Source organism: Mastigoproctus giganteus, chromosome 1 (genome assembly GCF_048544385.1).
Source record: "Mastigoproctus giganteus isolate SK-2022 chromosome 1, ASM4854438v1, whole genome shotgun sequence".
NCBI classification, from domain to species: Eukaryota; Metazoa; Arthropoda; class Arachnida; order Uropygi; family Thelyphonidae; genus Mastigoproctus; species Mastigoproctus giganteus.
Genome location: NC_143575.1, coordinates 258392029 through 258406760, shown reverse-complemented (window position 1 = coordinate 258406760; position 14732 = coordinate 258392029). Strand labels below are relative to the sequence as shown.

General features: G+C 32.9%; 1 protein-coding gene across 2 annotated transcripts in view; it reads right to left on the bottom strand.

Annotated features, from left to right (window-relative positions):
- Window positions 1-3595: 3595 nt before the first annotated feature.
- The window catches only part of Uvrag (UV-resistance associated gene), a 113779-nt gene continuing 102642 nt past the window's right edge, over window positions 3596-14732 (bottom strand). For both annotated transcript variants that reach the window (XM_090385827.1, XM_090385823.1), the window contains exons 14-15: window positions 12023-12114; window positions 3596-4636 (exon numbers count right to left, since the gene is read on the bottom strand). In XM_090385827.1, the coding sequence (XP_090241953.1) occupies window positions 3745-4636; window positions 12023-12114 (984 nt within the window). In that variant the 3' untranslated portion in view covers window positions 3596-3744. The remainder of the gene's footprint in view (window positions 4637-12022; window positions 12115-14732) is intronic.

The window sequence follows — 14732 nt, the reverse complement described above, 5'->3', positions numbered from 1 at the left end:
ATTAAATATGCCAAGTGCACTATTTATAAATGGAAGTATGCTTCACTTAATGGTTATTCAAAAAAATTTCACAATAAATTTCAGCAGCTTTTCTTCCACAAGAAAAATGCCTTGAATATTTAAAAAAAAAATTGTAATGATTGATTGCTTGGTATAAACTTAACCAACGAGTTTTTGAATATATCAACAGTTTGTTATATGCTACATTGTCTAAAGAACAAAATTAAAAAGTTCAACTACTATTAATGAAAATAAAATCACATCCTTGAGCAAGATCTATGGAGATTGCAAAGCAGATTGTCCCACTACAGAACACAGATTGTCTGTTGTCTACTGTCCATGTGGAATTCTGCCTTTTAGCCCTTTGAGGGGGGGGCACTGCAGAATGACAAAGTAGGTGCACTCAATCTGCACCTGCTGTATCATACACTAAGACTGCTTATAGAAAGAAGAGAAGGAAGGGAAATGTGCCCAGCTGTCATCCTTATTTTCTTATAATCAGCTGTTGAACTTATTTGTATAAATGCTTTTCCCAGTACTAAAAATGTGAATGTCTTTTATATAGAGTGACCATATGTATTAGTTTGACCAGGACAGTACCGGTTTCAGAGAACTTGTCCCAGTGTCCTGAAAGGTTAAAACATCACATTTGTATTGGTATTGCCATATGACTATGCAGGAACAAGGCAAAAAAAAAAAAAAATTTGTATGGATGCACAAGACGGGAATTGTTGTGTAGTGCTGTGCATCCACACTACACAACAATGCAGAATAATAAATCAGACATTTATTTGGATTTATAAAATTTTTATTGTGGTTTCACAGTGAATAATTTAAACAGAAGAAAAAAAAATCTAAACAATGAATTTTGTCAGTTACTCTGTGCTATGTCACAATCTCTGTATTTCATATTCAACAGCCACTTGCCAGTTAGCTAAGTGTTTAACTTAAAGAGTGAACAACATTATAAATAATTTTAAAGAGTTCCAAATTGTTTATAGTCCCTAAAAAAGCAGTAAACTCAATACTGATGTAGAAAAACTGCTAAACTTAGTTTAATCCTACTGTCAAAAGTACTTGAAAATGAGACTTTATTCCAGATATGTTAGTTTTATCATATTCAGTTTTTTTTTTTTAAACTGTTTGTTTGCTTATTACTTTTTTTAAGGGTCTTGATTTTTCATTTTTAAAATCAGATATCTGGTTGTAACACACAGCATTATAACAAGGTGACCTAGTTTGAGTTTCTGAAACTCTCTCCAAAAAAAGACAGATTTAAAATTAAATCCTGCAGATATAGATGACAAAAACCATTGGGTAAGCCATTTAAAATTTTAGAAGAAAATCCAGGACATTTATGCAACTTGAAAAGAATCTTTCAGGAGACTAATAAAGCAACAAGCAAAATGTGTACACCGAATAAAATCAAGCTATCACTGGAAAATACACCAAGGGAATCCTCAAATCTCCTAAATACCATTCAGATTTAAAAAAAAAAAGTATAGCAATTTTTTTTTTTTTTTTTTTTTACATTTTCACTATGAAAAACTCAATATGAAATTTCTAAAAGTTATGCCCCCATACAAAAACTCATGTTTAATTTTAACATGATACAAAGATCACAGAAGAGTAAAAACAAGAGTCTTGTAAACTGCTAACAATAACTTAAAGGAACAAAAAAAAAAAAAAAAAATCCCTTTTGATACAAGGAACTACAAAATAATCAACTAAAAATGTAAACTCAAATCATATAAGGTTTTTTAAATAATTTTTGCAAATGAATTTAAATAAAATAGAATCTTTCCACTTATCATAAAAAAAAATATACTCTCTGGGAATTTAATATGCTCAGAATTTAGGAACTTTAACTCCCAAACATACTGTCAAGAAGTGTTATATGGTTTTGACACAACAAATGCCAATTACTGCATCACTTTTCAACTCTGCCTTAACTGGGATGATTTCTTGATTCTCTGAAGTAGTTGAAATGTGATTTTTAATCCTCAGATAGGTATGCTTAAAAAAAAAAAAAAAAAAAGCCATGAGCAAGTGCACTGGTGTACATTGTACACCATTGTTTTTTTTCTGGGAATGGAGGCTAAAAGGTTAAACTATGCACTTTGCGATGCCATTTTAACATTATAATGGATAGAATTTAAAAAAACATTTTTTTGATTGGAACATTGCAACTAAGCACCAAAACCAGCTGTCTTTGTGGGCAAAAGTATTAAGGAGCATGGTGTATTTTTATTCATCAATCAATATATTTTGAAAAAAGAGCAAGAAAGTAACTTAAGATAAAGATTTGGTTCTTCATTATTTTAATTTTTAAAAATAGTTTTCTCAAAAAACAAATAAAACAAGGTACACCAATGTCCTCTACTCTAACTTATATATATTCACACTTCTTGAATTCTAACAGTGATGCAATTCAGAATTTACGAATGCTAAAATTCACATGCATCACGCTTACCGATATTTTAATTTTTATTATTTTAATGTACAAATACAACCAATGCACCTGCTTGACTGCTAACAACAAAATTTCCAACATTCTGTGACCAAAATTTTCACATTCATTATGCCAGCTTGACATCACCACCTCCTTCTCTTAAAAACTAATTCTGGAAGCCCTGCATTTACACTGACAAGTAGTCTATACAAAAGATGAAACAAAAAAAGTATACATATTATAGAAGTATTATATTTTCATAATGAAAATAAGTGTAAAAATTAATAACTATACTGAATTTAAATAACTTGACAAAATGAATAAGAATCCAATGCCAAGAGAGATCATGTAATTTCTAGATTGCAGTTATAATATGCCAGTGGTCTTCTTTTAGACCGTGCTTAATATTTATGAAAATATAATACCACACCATGCCTCTTGCACAATGCGTATATGAATAAACCTTCAAAACCATTTGTGTAATGTTGCCATTACGTCTAAAGTTACATCACTGATATTCAATATGACAAAAGAATAACAAGATATTAGGTTAAAAACTGCTATGTTCTTTATACTCAATACTTTAATTAATGAAGTTTTCAGAGAAGTTCTATATTATTAATGGCTTAATTATTAAATAAAATTCAATAATAACTTAACAAATGTAAAATATATAAATCTTAGATGGGTCGTTAAAATTCTATGGGAAAGTTCATCAAGTTGAATTGCAAATAATTTTTTAAATATTTACTATGATATAAAAAAATTTCCTCCTAAGTGCATAAAAATTCCACTTTAACTGGTTTACTGGACAGAAGAATAAGATGTAAGAATATTTCATGTAATTTAAGATTGCAAAATTTTTTGACAAAAAAGAATTTACATAACAGACTACTTAAATCTCTGAAAAACTATTGTATATAATATACAGAATCTTCAACATGAACAATAAGCTAGTTTTTACAGAGAATACTGAACCACTGAAAGACTCAATACTAGGCAAAATAAAAATTTTAGTCTCCTTATAATTGATAGCTACTATTTTACATGGCTTAAATGGATAGTCTTCCAAAGCTTAGTCCAAACTTTATATTTCAAGAACCATAAAAAGGTTCTTGAAGTCTTTTTACTATTTTATTTTTTTACACATATGGGTGGATAACGAGCTTCACAGAAGCTTGCTTAAATAAATCTCTTGCACGCGTGCATACACACAAATTGATGCCCACACAAGAATATAGCTATTTAAAAGCTCACTGGTATTTTATGTCTGCTATTTGGTTGTTGAGGCATTAATTTGCATTTACAGAAGAGGTGCTTTTTTTCCTCAGGTGAAAACTACCACTCTTATTAGCTAATTGATCTGTCCTAGCTGCCAATTCTTCATTGAATGATATATCTAAACTTGCTTCTCCAGTTAAATTACTACAACAATTGTCACAACTCATATCACAACTGGCTGGGTTGTGCAGAGAGTTGCTGCTGCTACAATGTGCAGTCCAGGGCACCATATCATTGAAATACCACAAAGATTCTACTGCAGAATCTACACTACTCATTGTATTCAGTTTCTTGGGATCTTCATGAAGAATCTGCTCTTCATCTGAATTGTTTTCTGAACTAGCTGTTGCCCATATTTTCAGAGCAGTACCAGGATTATGCTGGTGATTCTCAGCGAGGAAATTCTGATTATCTAAGGATACACAGGATAGGTTAGCTGTGAGATTGGGAACACTGGAATGATGGCATCCTTGCCCAAGTTTTCGCAGCTTGGACTTCAGTTTTTCTGAACTTGAAACACTATCATTTTCCATGGATAATTGTAAAATCTTTATGTCATTTAATCCCTTGTCAACAGAACAACTAAGATTTGTCCCCAAAGCATCACCTGATTTACTTGGTGATAATGACCCCTCTGCAACTTCTGATACATCATTAGGAAGCATTCCTTCAATTTCTTTCTTCAGATCCTCTATCATATCAGAATTCTTTTCACCTGCTCCATCATTCTGATGTAGGCCATCAGTGACACTAAGCACAGCTGTTGTTAATCCATTTTGGGCATTACTATTTGTCTGCAACAAATCTCCAGTTTTCTCATTAATAGGTACAACCAACTTCTGATCAAGGAACAATGGGAAATTTGGAGCCAGTGGAGATGATGCTAACACAGGAATCTGTTCACTGTAAGAAACAAAGTAATATTAGGTAAGCATAAATATTTCACCATTTACATAAAATATAAACGAACACTGGAAACAAGATTTTTAGCAGATTTTTATTAAAATACAAAAATGCAGTAAAATTAAATTATTATTATTAATAATAAAAATGATTTACATTCTTATTATTGGTTACACAGTGCAAGGAAGCCAAAACACACATCTATATATATTTCTTTTTCCATAGACAACCAATCTGTCAGACCTGTGAATTTCCCAAGACAATCTGCCTCAACTATCCACTAACTTATTCCAATGATAAATATGTTGCAAGATAAAGGAAAACTTGCTACAATCCAGTCTATAATTCTTTCCCCTTAGTTTGAATTTATTTTCACCTCCATTACCTCTCTTGGCACAAGCACCTTACAAATACTGCTTCCTCTACATCTAAAAAAAAACCTTGGTTTTCTTTCACTCTCAGCTTTACTTTTCTGAGCCCGTGCCCACCAAATACAGAGGAAGTGGAAAGGTCAGGGAATGACCACCGCATATCCTCCGAGCAATATGGCCTTAGTTGCTAATGCTCCTAAAAACCAAAACAACAACAACTTTACTTTTCTTCTAAACAGCTATTCATTCACTCTGGACAAATTGCAAATCTGCCCTACCATGGAATATTGTTCCCACATCTGGAGTGGCGCCCCCAAAACCTCTCACAGGCTTCTAGATTCCATTCAGAAGAGGACAGTTAGGTTAATTAATGACTCATTTCTAACAGAGTCTCTCCACTCTATCTCACAGATTTACTGTTTCTGCTGCATGCCTTTTCTACAGATACTTCCATGGGTGCTGTTCTGAATTGGCTTCTATAATTCCAGCTCTCTCTTTCAAAACAGTCCAAACACGTGCTGCCACCAGCCAACATCCACTTACTGTCCAGCTTCAAACACAGAGCAAACTTTTCATCTTCCTCATTTATTCATTCAACTGCCATTTTCTGGAACAACCTTCCTTCACACATATTTCCCGAAAATTAAAGTCTACAGAAATTCAAGTCTGTCAACAAATATCTTCTTTTGCCTTCTCAACCTTCAACCCATGCACAGTACTAAGTACTATAGGTTCTAATACCTCTCGTATTAGGGGTTTTCATAAAAAAAAAATTAAAAATAATGTAACCTGCAATGGACAACAAATTGCAACTTTTAATTATTTTCCTTCTTGAAATTGTAATATCTCATGGATTTTGATGAGCTGATCAAAATTTGAAGTCGGATATTGCCTAGCACCCACAAGTTTAGAGAGGAATACTGATTATGCTTATTGAATACTTTAATGAAATTTCAATGTGTATTACAATAAATTAACACGTGGATGGTACCAAGTACTACAGGTTGTACTACTTTTTGTGTGCTTCTGTAGCCAGGTGGGCAGGAGCAGCAGTGCGTAGCACACGCTTCTTGATTAGACCGGGGTTCGAGCCCGTCACCACCAAATATGGAGGATGCGGAAAAGTCAATGAATGACCACCGCATATTCCTGGAGCAATATGGCCTTAGTTGCTAATGCTCCTAAAAACAAAATAACAAACAACGTTTTTGTTTTTGGGGTTTTCATAAAAACAGAAAACTATAAAAAATAAGGTTTTTTCTTGTTTGTCTGTAATGATTAGGAGTCTCTCTGATCAACATCTAGCTGTTTTGTTTGTTTGTTATTTGGTTTTTAGGAGCATTAGCAACTAAGGCCATATTGCTCCGGGATATGCGGTGGTCATTCCCTGACCTTTCCGCATTCTCCGTATTTGGTGGTGACGGGCTCGAACCCCGGTCTAATCAAGAAGCGTGTGCTATGCACTGCCGCTCCTTCCCACCTGGCTACGGAGGCGCCCAACATCTAGCAATAGTTTGCCAGCATACTGAGCTTCCAATCTCCTTGATAACATTTCTCCATGGTAGCAATATCATGACGAAAACTTTCAGTGTTCAGCACTAATAAGTCTGAGTAAAATTCTAAATGAGAATGGAGAAAGTGTATTTTTAGAGATGTATCACAAATATTTTGGTAGGCTTGTAATAAATTCTCAATCAAGATTTCATATTTCTCCACTCTGTTGTTGCCTAGAAATTGTTCACAAACTTTCTTGAAGGATTTCCAAGCTTCCAGTTCCTAAGGATGTAACTCTCAAAATCATCACATGAAGAACCTACTTCATGTCCTGATCACCTAATTTGCAGCCAAAATAAATTTCACACACTTTCTTTAACAGAGCATTACAGATTGAGCTTTAAGTGAGATTTAACTGTGTAATAACTGCACAAATAACAAAAGCTATACAGCGAATCAAAGCAGACATTTTAGAAGCACATTCAAACTACAATTGACACCAAAAACTAGAAAAAAAAAAACAAAAAAAAAAGGACAAGTTCACTAATATATAAAAATGTTAACTCACACATTTATAACTCTGTTTGACTGATTGACATGCCTAGGAGGTTTGCTTTTTACATATGGAATGTGTGTGTGTGAGGAGGAAGGGGGAGGTGAATCTAGAAACTGCTGGAAACTGAACACTGCACATTCCAGAACTTCTCAATCAGCAGGCCAACTAATATGAACAGACTGAACAAAATCTAAGTAAAATGAAAAAACTATAAAATGAAATATACTGCAAACCGAGGGTGACAGGGTAAAAAAATGAAAAATGGGCTGTACATTTGAAATCAGCATTAAAAAAAATACACCAAGTTCATTCTATTTCTGCTGAAATTTTTTCACTTGTTTAATAATACAGAAAAGTCATAGGAACATAAGAAAAGGCAATTCAGTACTTGATGATCTTGAAAAAAAAAAAAAAATGCACACAACAGAATACATATCCAGAAATTTGTTCTTTCAAATTTTTAAAAAATAAAGCATCAAGGATAATCTTTTAAGGGGAATAAAAAGTTTGTATAAAAATAGAAAACATGCAATGAGGATTGAAGGGTTCAATGGAAAACAGTTTTACATTAAACCTGGAGAACGCAGAATTGCACCTTATCACTGCTTTTTATAATTTTATGGGTCATTTTAATAAAAGAAAAGCAGTTATTGACAAATTTTAGTGTGGGAGATGTAAAAATTGGATCATTAATTGTGTGAGTTGGATATGTTTTGTTCCATGTTGGGAAAACTGCACTCACAGTGAGATCCATAGCTGATGAAGATATCAGCACTTTCTGTATGTCAAAGTTCAGACAATAAACTCAGACTGGAGAAAAAAAAACCATGCACACAATCAACATTTTCACTTTCTAAAATTATAATACATTTAATCAGAATCTATTGTTAAATGCTATATATCACCTATTTTAAGTTATAACAAATAAACTGAAATCAAAAGCTATTTGACTATTGCTTTTTAGAACACTTAAGTAGTCTCTCTCACAGTATCTATACCTCTGGTATTACTACTGCTTCATTAGTTTAATTTCTATGGTGATGACTCTTTCCAAAAGCAAAAGAATGCTAATCAGGTGCAGTAAATTCTTATTTGTACAGCTCTTTATTATATGGATTTCTCAACTAATCAGCAATATATCATTCCAGATAAAATTTGAATAAATAGCCATTAAATTTTCAAGGAGGTGTACAGCACATTAACTTTATTTTTTATTATTACTCAATTTTATTACCTTATTAATTTTATGTTTACTTTATATTAAAGGAAATAACTACAATTTTTTAATTGCAAACTGTATTTTTAAATAAAATTTAAAATAAGTATATACTGGTATACTTTTTGTGCCTGTGCACCCACTTGAGCAAATGCACTGAAAAATTATGACATACAATATACAGTAGAACTGGCTGTTATCAGGAAGTCAGTCATTATCCGGAATAATTTGAAGGGCTGATTTTTCTTTTTCATTAATGGTAGCATTTGAGACAAATGTTTATTATGCTACAAGAGTATTTCTGTCGAGTGTAGGACTTGTGCATTCGGCACAAATACATAACATCAACCTGGGCCTAGAGAAGAGCACTGGGCAACAGCTGTCTTATATTGGCGACGGTAAAATACCTCACACATGTTTTTAGGCTAGATTTGTTGAGGTTCTACACCAAAACAGATGAACTAGGTGGAGATGGGCTTTTGCCTAGGAGCCACCCTTGACTCTGGGATACACATACGAAGTGCACCATGAGGTATAATATAATGTCTTATATATGTGTAACAAGAATGTTAATGTATATATCTTTTTGTAAATATTGTGTATAATATATATGTAATAATTGTGTGTACAAATAAATGAAAAAAAAATGTTTTTTTTATGTCATATCTGGTGAAATGTTGGATTAGGCCTGATGGGTTTTCTCATAAACCATGAGTGTTAAGAGTTTAGTCATTCACTTCTGTGAACCCAATTTTCCATGACATATTTTGTTGCGCCTCCGTAGCCAGGTGGGAAGGAGCAACAGTGCGCAGCACACGCTTCTTGATTAGACCGGGGTTCGAGCCCGTCACCACCAAATACGGGGGATGCGGGAAGGTCAGGGAATGACCACCGCATATCCCGGAGCAATATGGCCTTAGTTGCTAATGCTCCTAAAAACCAAATAACAACAACAACAACATATTTTGTTCTCTTCATTTCACATTATGTTTAGTTTAGCTCCAGATTCGGTAAGAATAATATCAGCTCGAAACTGCGATTTATTATTATTTTTCTCAGATTTTTTCATGGTAAAATGTCAACAGCATTGAAATGGGAAGAAAAGCGATATAAACTGGAAAGAATGCAATATAATCAAATTGTTATTATTAAGGAACTTGAGAGATTTAGCAGCAAAAAAATATATCACAACAAACAAAACAATTGAACATTTAAAATTTTTTTTTTAAAAACTAAATTTTTTCCACATAAAATTTTCAGTAAATTACTTATCCAAATATACATATTTAAACGTGTGAATTTTTATGTATAAGTTATTGTTATTACTTTTGTAATTAAATAAATTTGTTTTTTTTCATGCTATTTAAAGTCTTTCTTTTATCTTAATACATTATAAAAGAATTTGAAAACAAAATGCACAAGGCATAATTCTATGGGTTTTGGTAATTAACTATATAATATCGGTGTAAATACACCATAGTTAACCCATAAATTTGAACTACATAAGTAGTGTAGAAGGCATCGTTTTAATTGTATCTCATATTGTGGTTGCCTTCACAACAAGATAGCGGTATTGCACTACTTCAAATAAATAATGCTTCTCTAGTAGAGAAGACTACTGTTATTTATTTTCAGAGGATACCACCACCCAGATGATCATTTCGAAGCTATTGGGCTTCATCATCAGTGGGCGGGCAGGTACCCTGGTAATGCAACATGCCATCAGAGTTGCGAAGTTATATCCACAATATGAGAGATGCCAAAGGGTGTTGGGTAAAAATGCAATTTGAAAACAAAATGCACAAGGCATAATTCTATGGGTTTTGGTAATTACATTTTTACAAAATCGAATTACATTTTTACCAACACCCTTTGGCATCTGACAATGTCTTTTTTATGAAAACACCCAAGAAAGAGAAGAAAACTAGCCACAGCCCTGTAGTTCTGGTGTAACCACATTTCGTCCATATCCTTCATCTGCATCTCCTCCACATCCTAATTCCAATAATGATAACAACCTGCCGTCACTTTCCCCATAATTCTGCTGCTTAAACTCTTTCTCACGCTTTTCCCTCAAGCTGTCTTCATTTATTTTTTAAGGTAGGAATTAAATTTAAATGATTAAATTATTAATTTTACATTTTTCAACTGTGTTTTATTACAATTATTTATTGTGCTTGGTTATGTTTTGGTTACAAATGTGTATCCAATCTTGGGTAGTCAGCACCTAACTTTATTTTTCCCCATAAGGTCTGTTATTTATATTGCATGAGGGTTTCTAGGAACACAGCTATCGTGTTATACAAGGACTGACTGTACTGTCTAACAGAGACAGTGCAATTTCTGTACCACCTCCGCAATAGAGTGACCCATGTGTCGGGCACCCACTATCATCCTTCTTTCAAAGTCTGTTAACTCTCGATATTTATCCATACTGACGTAGAATTACTGTCTACATGAATGCAGTGTACCTATATTGTACGTCCACTAGTGACAGTGTTGCGTTGCCCAAGAACCAGGTAACCCACGAATTCTGTCCTTTTGGTGCATATCATATTAGAAAACAAATATGATGAAAAGCAAATTCGATGTAATGTTTATATTACAAAATTTCAAACCAAACTGAACATGAATAATATATTATTTTAAATAATAAATTGTGTTAAACATTAATAATTATAAATTTAATCAGTTGCAGGCAGTTAGTTCATCCCCAACTGTTGTTTTTGAAGAAATTAGAAATTCTGTTGAATGATGGTCCTGTTGTATTGCCAATTCATAATGCCATTCTTCATTTCTCTTAGAGTGCAAAAATAATTTTAAAATTCCTCTTCAGAATTATAAAATTTAGTTAAGTGTTGAGACAACTTCTGCCTTCATATAATTTAAAACATTCTTTTCTTTATTCCTTTTCCCTTCCCATTTCACATATGGCTTTTCCCTTCCCATTTCACATATGGCTTCTCTCAAAATGTTACTATTTGATCTTTCAAATTAAACTGCTATCTAGTATATAATTTGATCTTCTTTATCTCTGATTCCATCTAGATAAACAAGAATGTCGAGATCAAAGTTTTGTGTGAGCATTTACTTCATGTATTCCAGCTTTCAGCTCAGCTGTAAACAGAACATTTTACATTATAGTTTTGAATATTAGCTACTGCCTTCTTTCCTGTCAGAGTATCAAAATTTTCATTTATATTTCATTTCAATATAAACATTTAAAACTGAGTATAAACTCCCTGATCCACAGACTGTATGAGGACTGTATAATTGAGAGATAAGAAAAGGCACTTGATATTGCCATAATCACTTGATAAAGTTTCATCAGGGATGTGTAGGTACATTAACTGACATTAAAAACATCTTAAATGTTCTCATTGTATATAATTTTTCCTTTTGCAAAGTGATTGTGAGCTGTTCTGAAAAATCTCTATTCTGCATAAATAAAATACACACATTAAAAAAAGCAGCCAAATTAATTTAGACTGCCTTCTTTTTAATTAAATTAGTTTTAATTATTAGAATTTTGCTGTAGTACATAACATCAACAGAAATAGGTATTAGCTCTTGATAATTCATAACATTTAAATAAGCTGAAAATGGGATCAAGGCATAGGAAATACAATATAAAGAAAACATAAAACACATCTGAATTGCTAATCACTCACACCTAAAATATAATTTTAGCCATCATCTTATAAATTATACTTTAGAAGACAAAAATAAATATCAGAAAAAATTCTTACCTGTGTACACTTAACCTTAAGTCAAGTAGACTGTGTAGGTTTAGAAGAGTAGCTCGTAAATCTGGTGTAGTTAACCCGCAATAGTGACGGAACTAATAATAAAAAAAATTTAAGTAATAACAGCTAAAAAAAAAAAAAAAGCTTATAAAATAAATAATTTCTGATATGAAAATTTATTAGTTGGTTTAGAAAATGTAATTTAGTTTGTCTTAAACAAAAAATATATATATATAATTTTATTTCAAGGAAAATTAATGACATTACAATTTTCCTAAACTGAATAAATATAAATATTTATTTATTTAACAATTTTGGTACAAAGTATTAATAATGCTTGTTTACTACAAAATACACTGTTTATATATATACATTCAGAATCTGAGAAAATTTTTATTTACTGAATGTAATAGTATTGGCAAAATGATACAAGAAAGGAAACTTATGGTAGCACCAACCAAAAAATAAATAGCATTTAAATTAAATTTAAAAAATAAAGTAACCAACACTGTATTGCCTCCTTACATTTACTTATTTCTTTCAAGTGTTTATCCAATCCGACTTTAAATTTAGACAAACTTCCAACATTTCCACATGATGTATATGAGAGTTCACTCCAACAGCCAATCACTGACTCAAAGAAAATTTTTTGACAAAGTCTATAATTATCCATTCTCAGTTTAAGTTTATACTCTGTTGTGTATGTCACATGAATAAGAGTAAAAATTTCCTTGGTATTCAGTTTACTGAATATCTCTGATGCCTTAAACATCTTGATCAGGTCACCACACACACATATACCTAGTTGCTCATGCTATCGAGACAATAAGTGGGTCAGAAAACTGCTAGCTTGGAGGGATACACAGATAAGTATAGCCACAGGCAGAGGTGAAAGTGGTCTTCCATTGGTACATGGAAAGCAAGGTATCTGGGATTTCCAGCGTTGTTGTGGGTCATCAAGGAAAAAATGAATACGTGGACTGTGTTAGAGTAACTAAAAGTAAGAACACGTGCATGTATACTTGTGTGTACACTAATACTAGGAGCATTGTACAAATAGCAGATGATACAAAGGTTGGCAGGGTGGTTAATGACAGTCATCAGGGTGAGCTACTGCAATAATATCTAGGAAAATTGGGGTCAATGGGTTCAGAAATGGCAGTTGAAGTTTAACATTGACAAATGCAAGGTGGTAACATTTGTCAATGTTAAACCCCATTCTGGCAGCCTGTCTATATTATTCAGAAAACTTCACATCAGATTGTATAGTTACTCTGAAGTACTATTTTCATTAGTTACATGAGTTTGGTGGTACTCAAGTGGAATGTTACCTTGGTTTACTACTACCCAGATTGAAGACCTTGCATATCCTACACTCTGTGGAGTTGAACTAAAGTCAGTAGTGGAAGAACAGGGACTTGGGAGTTATGATAGGGCCAGACATAAAGTTCTCTGAGCATTGCAGACAGGTTGCAAGGAAGGCTCATGATGTCCTATTGATGATTTATCAAACACTGGCTAGTAGAGATAAGGATGTCAATCCCATTATATAAGGCTATTCCAAGACCACACTTGGAATACTGTGTTCAAGTGTAGAGATCACACCTAAAAAAAGAAAAAAACTTAGAGCTTCTTGAAAGGGTCCAGAGATGGGTAACTTGTCTGGTGAGATTGGCAAAAGGAAGTCCTTATGAGGAAAGACTTCAAATATGTGGGTTGCACAGCTTGGAAACTAGGCACCTTAGAGGTGACTTGATTGAAGTATTTAAGGCTCCGAAAGGCAATAGTAAAATGAATGAGGATTAAATTTTCACAGTTATAATTCTAGAACTAGGGGCCATAAATTCAAGTTATGGGGCGAGATGTTTAGACTGGATTGCAGGAAGTTTTATTTTAGCCAGCGAGTTATAAATTACTGGAATAAGTTACCTACATGGTTGGTAGAGGCTGACAGTTTGGGGAAAATTAAAGATCAGCTGAACTCATAGGTTGTCTATTTCTTTTTTTCTTATTATTATTTATTTATTTTATTTTATTATTTTTTTTTCAAATAATTTATTTGTCTTGTTAAGTAGCATACTCTGATTACTGTCATTGACTATTCTGCCCAATTTTGTGTCATCAGCAAACTTAAGCATTAAATGCTAAATACCTACATCAATATCATTAATGAATATTAGAAACAGAAGGAGCCAAGAACTGAACTCTCTGGGATCCCACTCATAACATACAGCAAGTCCATGAAGAGCAGAGGCCATTTATAATTACTGTTTCTTACTGCTTAGCTATCACACACTATTCACAGTAGTAACTTTCCCTTAGTGCCATATTTCTCCAATTTATACAATCATTTATGTGAGACTGTATCAAAAGCTTTAGCAAAATGCTGATTCATTCTATCCAGTTCTTTACTGACAACCTCATAGCAGCTAATTAGATTAGTCACACATGATCTGTTCTTAAAGCCATGTGAATCCTTTATAATTCCATACCTGTCCACAGGATATTGAACATCCTAACTAAGCAACTCTTCAATTTTCCCTGGGGCAGAAGTCAAACTGACAAGGCTGTAGTTGCTCATTTGACCCATATTTGTAAATAGGAGAAACATTTGCACATAATGCTTCTCTAGTAGAGAAGCATTATGTGCAAGTAATGTCCCTATAAATCTCCAATTTATAGGGACATTATTCAGATTCATCAGCTCCTGGTG